This window comes from Capra hircus, chromosome 16, assembly GCF_001704415.2.
Source record: "Capra hircus breed San Clemente chromosome 16, ASM170441v1, whole genome shotgun sequence".
Lineage (NCBI taxonomy): Eukaryota > Metazoa > Chordata > Mammalia > Artiodactyla > Bovidae > Capra > Capra hircus.
In genome coordinates, this window is record NC_030823.1 from 64,279,932 (window position 1) to 64,292,575 (window position 12,644).

Genomic DNA, 12,644 nt, shown 5'->3' on the forward strand with positions numbered 1-12,644 from the left:
CACAGAAACTTAGATTCAAAGTTGCTGCTAGATGGTGATACATGGGAAAATGTTGATGGGAAAAGGTATTTGATGGACAGAGAATCAGGATGGCCCATTAAATTCTGCACCACAATACAGCTGGGGCAATTGTGTTTCATTAATCAAGACATTCTTTAGTGCCCAGAAAGCCAGACCATCCCCCAGTGCAGGGTAGAAGGCTTCCAAAGAAGGATGACTGAGTCAAGGCACAGAAACTCAGTAAGCCCACGATTAGGAAGAGAGAGGAGGAAGATGAATCACGTAAAGGGAGCAGGCAGGAGGTAAGAGAGTTAACATAATGCATAGGCCAGAAACCTACAGAGGTTCCCAGTGTCCTTCAGAGAGGTGTGGGGAGAGGAGGAGGAATTCTTCCTTTGTCAGGTAGCCTGCTTCATGATGAGCTCAGCAACGCATGTGCTGTGCTATGCCAAGTTGCTACAATCATGTCCAACTCTTTGTGACCCCATGGACTGTAGCCTGCCAGGCTCCTCTCTCCATGGGATTCTCCGTGGACTGTAGCCCGCCAGGCTCCTCTGTCCATGGGATTCTCCAGGCAGGCATACTGGAGTGGGCTGCCATGCCCTCCTCCAGGGGATCTTCCCAACCCAAGAATCAAACCAGGGTTTCCTGCTCTGCGGGCGGATTCTTTACCATAGGAGCTACCAGGGAAGCCCTAACAACGCATGTTTCTACACAAAACTGAGCCTTGTTAAAGCAGACTCCTCTGAACTGCACGAGGATTCCGTGAACTGTTCAAAAGGACGAAGATGAGAGTGCAGTTCTCCTAGGTTCCCATATTCTGCTGCTCTCCCCAGGCGCCGCTTCCCAGTGAAGTCTGTTACTTTATCAGCAAGATAAAAATCAAAGATGAATAAGGGACATGCACTGTTCTGCAGCCTGTAGTAAGGGAAACAAACATTTGGGCTACAATTACTATAAGGCGTGGTGGTAGGATGGAAGGACCACCGAGAGGGGAAAAGACCAAGTCTCCCTAGAGCTCTTATTTGATGATGTTGGAACATGATCGTAAGACTAAGTAGCTACTAAGTGAAGGCGGGGGCTTCTCTCTCATACTCCCTCCTCCTCAGCCTTCTCTTGCTGTGCTGTGCTTAGTTGCTCAGTCGTGTCGACTCTGCGACCACATGGACTGCAGCCCATCAGGCTTCTTTGTCCATGGGGATTCTCCAGACAAGAATACTGGAATGGGTTGCCATGCCGTCCCCCAGGGGACCTTCCCAACCGAGGGATTGAACCCAGGTCTCCCAAACTGCAGGCAGACTACCGTCCGAGCTGCCAGGGAAGCCCTTTGACTTTTAGTAAAGTTACTAAACTGTGTGACCATCAGTACAACTCAGTTTTAGAACATTTCCTTCACATCAGTAAGATCCCTCCTGCCTGCTTACAGCCAGTCCTCTGTCCTACCTCCAGCCCCAGGGAACCAATCTGTATATATATATTTTTTAATGTATCTAGGTTTTATCATTGCTATTAATCAACAATAGCAATGATTGCTGTAATAAGGGTTTGAATAATTTTATGAATCATAACACATATTACAAACTACTTTCCAAAGCAGCCATACCATTTTACAAGGCTATAGAGTTGCATTTCATTGTGCGCTCTCAAGAATTTTTAAATAGTATCTATCTATCTACGTTTTCCTTTGTATTTATTGATGACAGAAACAGACCATTCTTTTATTTGTGTGTTTACGGACTTAATTTGTTCTGAATGGATTTCCACTTTGTGCCCTTCCCTCTTACTGAGATCCTCTTAGGTTAATTTTTTATTGGTATGAGCTTCTCATATAACTTGTCATTTACATATTGTATGCTGCTGGTATTTTCCCCACTGCGGTTTGCCTTTTTATTTTATTCTTTTTTGATATATGCAAAGGTTCGTTTTTATATGATCAAATATGTCCATCTTTTTGTTTTTCTTTGTGATCTTTGTCCATGCCTTTGAGGCTGAGAGTTATTTCCCTCTCAAGAGCTTTGACAGAAGTTCAGTTTCATGTTCTGTTTTGTCTTGTTCAGAATTAACACATTCTCTTGGAATCTGTCACTTCTGGTGACCTCCTTTGTCAAATGCTTAATTCTTACCTGTTTTAGGCTATATTACTAGGATATCTGATTCTGGGCCAGTGGTTTCTTTGATGGGTGCACTAAGAGAAAGAGAAAGCTGACACATACACAGGAGAGGGAGACCTGGGAGGAGACCTTGTTACTCGCTGGTAATGGACCAGGGGATGCTCTCAGTCTGGGAGGACCCAGCCTCCCGTTGCTAAGGCCCCGAGTCCGCCATTCTGTGGGAGTTACAGGGAGGCAGCGTTTGGGCTCAGCTCTTGAACACTTTCATGGGCAGCTTGGGAAAGTATCTGACATATTCCAGTGAAAAAGAGGAGGCTCCCTGCCCATAATGTGGTCAATGGAGGTCTGTTCCATGTTAGGTGCGAGGTCAGAGAGGAAGACCTCCAGGTCCTCTTCCAACTCCAGAATCTCAGATCTCTCTAGATACTGTTCCTGCTTTCATTTATTCAACAAATATTTATTGAGCATCTAATATGTCACTGGCGCTTATCTAAGCCCTGGAGATGCAGCAGGGCAGAAAACAGATACTTCTCTTCAAGGGGAAGACAGTCAGTAAAGAAACAAATTCATTTATTCCTAATGTCAGGTAAAGATAGGTAATATAAGTAGAAATGAAGCAGAGTAAGAAGAGCTGTTTTATGTTACGAGCTCAGTGAAGACAATGAGGTGACATTTGAGCAGAGGTCTAAACAAAGCAGGGGCTTCTCTGATAGCTCAGTTGGTAAAGAATCTGCCTGTAATGCAGGAGACACCGGTTCAATTCCTGGGTCAGGAAGATCCACTGGAGAAGGGATAGGCTACCCACTCCAGTATTCTTGGGCTTCCCTTGTGGCTCAGCTGGTAAAGAATCTGCCTGTAATGTGGGAGACCTGGGTTTGATCCCTGGGTTGGGAAGATCCCCTGGAAAAGGGAAAGGCTACCCACTCCAGTATTCTGGCCTGGAGAATTCCATGGACTATACAGTCCATGGGGTCGCAAAGAGTCGGACACCACCGAGCAACTTTCACTAAACAAAGCAAAGTAACGGATGGGGTCTGAGGGCAGGAGGAATCAGCCAGAAAGGAGAAGGAAGGAATAGCACCCAGGCCCTGAGGCGCCACTTGTGTGAGGCCCTGAATGCCGAGAAGCAATCCAGCAGTAAGCCCAGTTTCTCACATACTCAGTTTATTAACAGTTGGATCTGCTGATCTCATTTTTCAGTATCATCATAAGAGCTATAATTTATTAATTCCCATGTGCCAAGCTTTGCTGATCACCTGTGTGTAATGACTGCTAAGTCTCACAACAGCACTGCAAGCTAGGTCCTCCTGTCCCCATTTTACAGATGGGAAAACGAGCTCACTGCTTCCTCTTGGGAACTTTCATCTTGGTCCAGACTGCCCCACTGGGGAAATACTCAGTTCACAGCTATCTGTTACATGCTCAGTGTGTACGGATTAGGCCAAATGCACACACGTCTATAGAGAACTAGAGACTTCTGGGATAAACTCATACTGGAAACTTGACAGCCAGCCCTAGCCTATTTGCCTACTTAACTTGAGGAGAAAAAGTACAGTAGACACTTAGGAGGAATAATTCCTTTATTTGAAGTCAGTCTCTGAGCTGGTCCTCTTTAAACTAGCAGAATATAACATCATGACAATGCCCTTTCCTTCACTACACTGTAATGTTGCTAATTGAAAGCCTAGACCTTTCAACAAGTAGAAAATCCTTATCCTAGAACCTTAGAAATGTAGGAGTTGACATAAACTTCCAGTTTCCAAGAAAATCATGCAGACAATTGAAGAGGACATGGAAAATACACAGAGTAAGGGTGTGGTCAGGGAAAGTGTTAGTTGCTCAGTCGTGTCTGACTCTGCAACCCTGTGGACTGTAGCCCACCAGGCTCCTCTGCCCATGGAATTCTGCAGGCAAGAATACTGCAGTGGGTAGTCATCCCCTTCTGCACGGGATCCTCCCGACCCAGGGATCGAACCTGGGTCTCCTGCACTGAAGGCAGATTCTTTACCATCTGAGCCATGGTAGGCAAAACCTCCTTAAGATTTTTTTGAATCTGCACCACATGCCCCTCTGCTTTTTCAAACAACCCCTCCTTGTCAGCATCATCGTGAGCTTCCATTCTCTACGCTGTGGGGGCCTCGTGGGGACCTGACTCTGTAGCTTTCACTGTATCCTTTGCACAAGGGCAGAATTGTGTCTACCAGCCCCTAATTCTGGCTGCATAAAGCGTCTCTACAAAGACTTCCATTTTGTCGTCCCTTTGAGGGGAAAGGGCATGCTTTGGGCTGAGAGAATTGCTGTGTAGCTCATACACCCAGCTCACTCTTGCTTCCTGTCTTCAACAGCTGAAGGTTTTAAGGTTCTCTTTTTAGCACAGTTCTTTAAAACTTTAAGTGAGATGTGAAGTCACGTTACAGTAACAAGCTCCCTATCTTGCCCAGTAGAGCCAGTGTGCAGGTGGGGTCCCATGTGAAGCTGAGATGGGGCTGCCTCCGTAAGTTTTCTCAGGTTCCCCTTAAAATGACACTTGGCCATATGGGAGCGCTTACTCTCCATGTTTTTGATTTCCAAGTTTTTCTATTCATAAAATAATTGGTTCTCAGAACTGCTGACAGGTGAAAATAACAAAAATAAAACTGATTTGAATTTAACTGAGTCATCCGCTCACTACAGTCATTAACGAAAGAGGCAAGGATTCTGGGCTTCGCTGAGTTCCCCACAAGTAACAGCGTGCAGGACTCCTACCTACTTTGCAGGGTTGGTGTGAATCACCAATGAAATAGTGTCTGCAAAGCAGCTAATGCCATTTTCTTTCTCCTTCTCATAGTCATAATAATAATTTCAGAGGAGCAAATGCTAGGAAAATGAAAGTTGCTGCTCGGGGTTGACACAGAGGGTTTACAGAGATTTGTCCCTCAAAAGGGGGCACATTCTTTTTTGCATAGAATGATAGATTCTTTAAATTCTAAAGTGCTTTACAATTTTCAAAATTTCACATACATGATTTCATGTAATGTCATAATAATCCTTTTTTCCCTCTACCCCTTAAAAGAGGGCACTTTCTTATGGTAACAGTATTCTTGGAGGGTCTGAAACACTCCGTCTGCATAACCCTGTAACTCATTTACAGAGCTGGAGACTGCTTTATCATTGAGTACACTAGTTCATGTGTGTGTGTGTCTGTCTGTCTGTCTGTCTGCCTATCATTGCATCCAAGTCCTTCCTTGTGGATGAGGTGCCCTCTGAACCCCACATTGGCCAGCTGGGCCTTTGCTCTGATTGAGGCTTCATAAGAAGGGAACGGACCTAGGTGTCTGCCATAGAAGCTTTATTGGAGCACATGAGTTCTGGTCCATCTGGGGTGCAAGGCTGAGGTGGGAGGAAGGGTTCCCCGACACCTGGCAGATTACCATTTGTGATGACAGTTCACACCCCCCATCAGCCACAGGGAAGGTGGTCCCTAATCTCCTGCCACGGCCTGAACAAACACGGGGTTCAGCAGCAACAGTAGTAATAACAGAAGCAGCTGATAGTTATTGACCACCTGCTAGATACTATATTTTTCCCCTTTGATCCTGATCACAACCCAGTGAGACAGAGACCATGATTATCCCCAGGGTGTCGAGGTCCAGCGATGTGCCCAGTGTCACATAACAGCGTGCGTGTCCACATACACGTGGGGAGAGTCATCTTTCCTTTCCTCAGAAAACCTCCATGGAAACGCTGCGAGTCCACTTTCCCCTCCACCCACCCAGCACCCACCCATAGGCCTGCTCTCTGTGCCCAGTGAGTTGTTTCTGATAGCTATGGGTGTGTCCCATTTCCCACAATGGAGACTAAACCTCCCACGCTCCAGGTCCATGAGGACCCCCTAGCTCCCCATTGTGTGGCTCAGGGAGTGTCTCCGGGGTGGTCAAGGCCAACAACAGCTGGCATCTGCTGGGGCAGCGTCACCAGGGAGGGGTCGGGAAGAAGACTGCTGAGTGCACGCTTCTTTTGTCAGGATTGGTCACCCTGCCCAGGAGACATTTTCATACAACAAGTGGAGCAAGCCTAGAGATGACACCAGGTTCAAAAACTCTGCCAGGAGCAAGGGTGAGAATTGGTAGTGTGATAGAAGAAGCCAGAAGCATGCTCAGTGGTGACTCATCCAACGAGAACAAGCCATCTGGGGCCAGTTAGCATGGGGACAGGCCACCCTCATGCTTTCACAGGCCCTGAAGACTTCATCATGTGGCAACATGTTACTTATCAAACACACATGTATTTGTGTGTGACACGTACAACATGTATAAAGTTATGTGCCAGGCAGGACCGAATCACTCTATTATTAACTCATTTAATCTTTAGCAGCCAGGTGAAGTTGGTACCATTGTTATCTTTGTTTTACAAATGAGGAAAGTGAGATGCAGGGAGATAACGTACTCAGAGTTAATGTCACAAAGCCAGGATGACCACCCAGCCAAGTGGTACAGCCATGCACTATGATCATGCTGAAATATTAAGAGAATGTGAGCTACTTCCTGAACAGTATTGTGACGAAGAAACAAACCACGCATTTGAGAAATAGTTGTATGCCAACTTATTATTTTCTGTATGTTTTAGATATGTTTAGGAATAAGCCTATTTATTTAGACTTATTTAGAAATAAGTATTTAGAAAATTTTCTAATTTTTTAGAAAATTTAGAAAATTTTTTTTTTTTTAGGTATTTAGAAAGTTTCATTTTTAAAGGAACTTGTTTCCCCCACAAATTGAAAAATGTAGTGTATATTTAAAAAGAAAGAGGTTGGGACTTCCCTGATGGTCCAGTGGTTAAGATTCTGAGTTCCCAATGCAGGGGGCGTGGGTTTGATCCTTAGTTAGGGAACTAAGATCATATATACCACACAGTACAGCCAAAATAATAATAGTAATTTAATTTAATTAAAGAGCTCCATCTCTCCCCACTGCTGCTAAGCCAGTTGTTTTTGCCCTGCCCCTAGCCATGGTCAAGCCCCTCCCCATACGTTTCTCCCATCCTTGTCTAGGTCATGGGGAGACTTGGATGAGAAGCACTTTAGACAGTCAGGACATGGCTCCCACTTCTGTTGAGAAGAAGACGTGGCCTATGGTCACTTATACAAAACCCTAAGATATTAGCACAGGATATTTGCAAAGACCAAACCCCAGATACCACCCATAAGAAAGTTAAAGATGTGTGCATGACCTGCCAAAGACTGGATGTTGTGTAAAAGCTTTATGACTTTAGAAAACTTCTGGGACTCTCTGGGCTTTGCTTTTCTCATCTGAGAAATGGGAGATGGGACCGTGCATGACACCTAGGGCTGTGGTGGCAGAATAAGCCGCCACAATAGTACTTGAAAAGCGCTAAACATGGTACCCAACACGTACTCACCAAACTTGAGCATCGCCTGATGGTCACTGTTCACAGCTCTGTGATCCAGGGGTCAAGGGCTAAGTCCTGTTGAGTCAGTGTGATTGTCACTCCAGGAAATCAGAAACAACAAACAGACACAGACTGAAAGTAACTGGAACTCGGTCACATTAGCCTCCCTCAGGAGGCAAGGCCCCTGTCATCCTGCATGTACCTTTCCCAACCTCGGTTACTGAGCCTCTTGTTCTTCGGATACCCTTGTATCTTTCCAATACATTCGTCTTTTTTTTTTTTTTCTTAAAGAAAGAAAGGAAGTGGTCAAAGATATAAATAGTATGGATACGTGACTTTATTCAAAACCCTTATCTGTGACACTGTGAGACAGGCAGGGCAGAGACTTGTTCCCATGCTCTGTGAGGGATTACAGATCACAGAACTGTGTGCTTTGACCAAGACACTCAGTGATGGGACATGTGGAACTTAAATCCCAGACCTAACTGTGCCTTCATAGACTATATACCCTGCTGGAGAGAGGACGATGTATGTTCAAAAGCAGCAACTGGATGTCGTTCTTAAGCCTTCAAGTAACCTGTTTTGTATAAGTTCTGGGCTCGGAGATGCAGCTGTGGAATGCTAGCAGCCCTGGCCCTGGGAGAAAGGCTCTTGCTCACTGTTCTCTGTGTTTTCTCCTGTTCATGACAAACTGGTCTCCTGCATGGATCATCCATTTGGTGATTATGTGCTGAAAGGCTGAGTCTTATCTGTGCCTAGAATAATATAAATCCTTACCAATACAAAGTGAAGTGAGTGAAAGTGGCTCAGTCATGTCCAACTCTTTGCAACCCCATGGACTATACAGTCCACAGAATCCTCCAGGCCAGAATACTGGAGTGGTTATCCTATCCCTTCTCCAGGGGATCTTCCCAACCCAGGAATCGAACCAGGGTCTCCTGCATTGCAGGTGGATTCTTTACCAACTGAGCTATCAGGGAAGCCCTACCAATACAAAACAAAGGCTTATTAGAAGTTTGGTAAAACTTCGAAGCGACGATGTATATACAGTTTACAAGTTGGTCAGTGTGTATTTATGACTTACATACCTGATGCCCAGCAGTCACTGATGGAGCCTGGGTTTCACTGCAGGGAGACATAAACTGAGAAGATGGATTGCAGATAACTATTTCAAGCTCTACTTTGAATTTCTCATTCACATCTTATTCTTTTCTTTTCCTCTCAAGGGTCGAGATTATTGTTCGGAAGAAGAAGATATCACATAGCACCAATCCTACCAGTCAAACCGGGAGCTACTACTGTGTAAATAGGTTACACCCCAGTTGAAATCTTTGCAAAGGTTGGTTCTCTTCGGCGAACAGCACTATAGCAAAAGAAGATCGTTCCATATCGTATGCCCCATTAAATTACAGTGTTTCTTAATGAACTTGCAAAGGAATATTGCTAAAAACAAACAAAAACTGTTATCGAACTTTCTTTGTTGCTGCTAGTTAAAACTTGTTGCAACTTTTCACTTCTCTCAGTGTCCAGGTCTGCAGCAAAATTCTGCAATTTCACCTTAAAGATACTGTTGGTTTTACAGATGCTCTCCAACCTATTTTCTAAAAGATGAGGTAGTGGTGAACTCAGATGTCCAACTTCTATTCTAGACTGGTTCCGCTTCTAAGACAAGCGCCTCCTTCCCCCTCCCTCCTCCCTGCCTCCCCCAGCAGTCCAGAGCCTTGCTTCTCACTGGCAGTGTTGCGCTTTGGAGATGGGATGGTTGCTATGGCAAGCCTAGTTTCTCTGCTAAGAAGAAGTAGAGACGCTATTATCAATTCCAAGCATGTCGTGACATGACTCCTGGAAGTGACATAGGAGCGAGCAGCAGGTGGTTTCATTTCCTGGGTCTCTTAATCAAAGATCAAGCTTGCAACATCAGTTTTGCTCAGATGCAGACGGAAGTGTGATCACAATCATTTTGAATCCCTCTTGCCCACTTTTTTTTCTAAGAAAATAAACATTTTACTGTTTTTATGTATCCTTGTCTTCTCCCATTCATCCAGCTCAGTGTTTCATGATGATCCTGGGTGCGGAAGCTGAGTCCTCCTAGCAATGGCACCTTCATGGCTCCCTACCATCCCATGTACAACCCACCACGCAAGCTCAGTGCTGGCAGTGGTCAGAGGTGATGAGGGGGACACCCCACAGCTTGTTAGGAGGGCCTGAAACCACCCCGTTACCTTTCACTTTGTCAGCAAATAAACCACCCTACTTCCTAATCCTCTCCCTTCAAGATGTCACGTGAGCCTTGCCACTTCCATTCTCTCGTTGGCAGCACTGGATGGTGCTGTGAAAAGCGTTTGCCGCCTGGAAAATGTAGTATTCCATTGACACTGGTGATGATTTCCAGAGATGCGAAAGCCAAAGCCCCGGGCCGTAGTGGGGAACGTGAACTGTGGGTTTGGTAGAGTTTATTTTTCCATATTCTATGAAGAGAATGATCTCTTCTCAAAGACAGAAGTAATATTTTTAACATATGTTGTCACAAGTAAATAGCAATCAAAAGGAGAAAATAACTTTTGTATTTTTTTAACACATCCAACAGCTTTGACGAGAGTTCTCTTCGTTACTTTTGGGGGAGGGCACCCTGTTCAATGCCACGCCAGCAGTCCAGGATTGGATTTGTTCCACACACACACACACACACACACACACACACAAATAAAACACAGGAAAAGCACTGTATGTTTCTCTTTGTGGGGTTATGAACACAAAAGGCCTCACTATCAGCCACTCTACTGCCCTCCGAAGGTGGGTAGTTAATACGTTCTAGGTGGTCAAGAGGTTACCTGCCACCGAATAGACTAGGAAGCTTAGTGTAGTCTTGCTGCGAAGACGAGCCTTGACTTGAAAATCCATCCATATAGCTGATGGCACCACTAATGTGTCCGGGGAGAAATTCCTTCTCTCCTTTTGGACCCAGCAGCACACCCCAAACATGAGGGGAAGGAAACTCAGTCAGGCACTAGAGAAAACGGACTCAAACGTTAGCAACAAAAGCCCTTCCTTCTTTCAGCCGGCAGCGGCAGCTATTTTGGGGAGCAGCTGTGGTTGTTACATAAACAGAGACGCAGCCAAAATTTCATGCTCTTTATCCTGCTTCAAGCAGAAAAAAATGCAGGGAGAGTTCAAGTCGCCTAGGGTTTTACATCCCCTCCCTTTGTATGGTTTTTTTGGCCAAGTGACTAAAATAGTTTTCCTCAACTGTAAACGGACTGCTGAGCCCCACCTCAGACTTGTGCCCCACCTCAGACTTGTTCACTGTTCCAGGAATGACCTTTTCCCGAGATCCCTTGCTCTTATCAAGCAAGAATGAAGCAGACACTGAACACCTTCCATGTGGTGTCTCAGATAGCGTCTTCCCAGAAAACCACCACCTTCAACCGAGATAAAACATGCTCACATCGTTTTTCTTACGGTCATGTTTAACATTTTGACATGATACACATACACAGAACCACATGTCCCTTGGAATCTGATTTTTGAGGGTTTCAAGTGTCGTTTCTGTGAACCAGTGGCTTTTCACCTGGGTTCTGTCCTCTGGGTTTAACACTGGCTACCTCGCTGATGTGCAAAAGTCATTTCACCTGCAGACACGCGTGGTACACTTAGACCTGAGAAACGGGGTGGCCGAGCCGGTTGGCACGAAATGCTTGATTATGTTAGCAACACTCAAAACTGTCTGTTTTCCATTTGTCGGTTTTAATCATAAAATTGTCAAGTGATTTGTGTTTGTATTTGATTTTTTTATGCCTTCTGAAAATAACGCAAAAACCTGTTGCCTTTCTCCCCCCTGCCCCGTGTATGTGAACTTTAAGCACACTGTCTCAGATACAATGAAAAAATAATCTGAAGCTGGTGCTTCTGCTGGCTGTTATCTCTGAGGCCTCAGGGAGATGGAAGGAGGGAGGGAGGGAAAGGGCCTGGCGGAGGGAGGTAGAAACAGGAGGAGAGATGGACCCAGGAGCATTCAGGACAGAGCAGGTCGAGGGAATGGCCGTGGGCCGGGTGAGATGCGGGATCCAGCTGCTTAGCGGCCAGCGGGCAGGGCAAGATTTACTGCGCGATTACTCACGCCTTGTGCGCTGAGTTGTCGAATTATAAAAGTTCAGCAGTCTGTGCGTAGCTTTCTTTTGGTTGGCGGAGATTCGGGATCACGGAGTACTGCTGTCATAATTGAATGCGTGTTTGTTACTGGCTGAGAAGCTTAAAAAGAGGCTTTTTAACCTCAGTGATGCCTCCAAGCCCCGGGCTGGAGCGCAGGGCGGTGTTATGGTCTATTTAGGGACAAAGAAGGTACAAAGTCTGGGGACAGAAAACTAGGTCAGCCCTCAGACACAGCAGCGGCCGTCCCCTGGCCTGCTGGGAGACAGGTCTCTCTCTCGGCGTCTGCAGCGCCCAGGGTCTGAGGTCGGGCTCTGATGCCCAGACTGAGGAGGAACCTCGGGTTCTTCAGTCCTCTGTGCGGTGCCAGCCTCCTCCGCCTCGGTGTCGGAGGCTCCCCCAGGCTCCAGGGCTGCGACAGGAGCAGGCCCAGGGATGATGGCGCCCCCTTTCGGTAACAGTTTGTTATAACTTTGTCCTCCCAATTTCACTGAGACTTGCCTCTTAGGGCCAGCCTCTCCCCTAAGCCTGCTAAGAGCAGAAATTATACCTCTTATGCAGTTTACATCAGTAGCCTATGAGGCCCCTTGGCATATTGATGGCAAGCCCTGCTTAGACATCGGCAAGAATTTAAAAGAGCATTTCCACGTCTACTGGCTTTAGAAAAGAAACTCAGTTAAGTATGTCAGTTTGATGGGAAGAAAAATTATCAAATTCCTAATCTAGGAAAATACTGACTCTAAATCTTGGACTCTGGGACTCATAAATTTTTTATGAAAGGCGAAACAATTGGCTCTCTCCTTCCTCCTCCCAACTCCATCATGAAAAAAAAAAAGTATCAGATTACAATGTATAATTTTACATAAAATCTGCTTTCCCCTGGAAGCTGTGCTCAGAGCTTTCTTTCTTTGTATCTCTCAGAAATTAAACTTTTTGCTAAGTTGCTTAAAATCCTAGTAGAAGAATAAGGCCTGGTCAGGGAGAGGGGAGATTTATTTA

General features: G+C 45.6%; 1 protein-coding gene across 2 annotated transcripts in view; it reads left to right on the forward strand.

The window, feature by feature from the left end:
- The window catches only part of C16H1orf21 (chromosome 16 C1orf21 homolog), a 245,160-nt gene extending 233,894 nt beyond the window's left edge, over positions 1-11,266 (forward strand). For both annotated transcript variants that reach the window (XM_018060710.1, XM_018060709.1), the window contains exon 6: positions 8,726-11,266. In XM_018060710.1, coding sequence (XP_017916199.1) covers positions 8,726-8,764 — 39 coding nt within the window. In that variant the 3' untranslated portion in view covers positions 8,765-11,266. The remainder of the gene's footprint in view (positions 1-8,725) is intronic.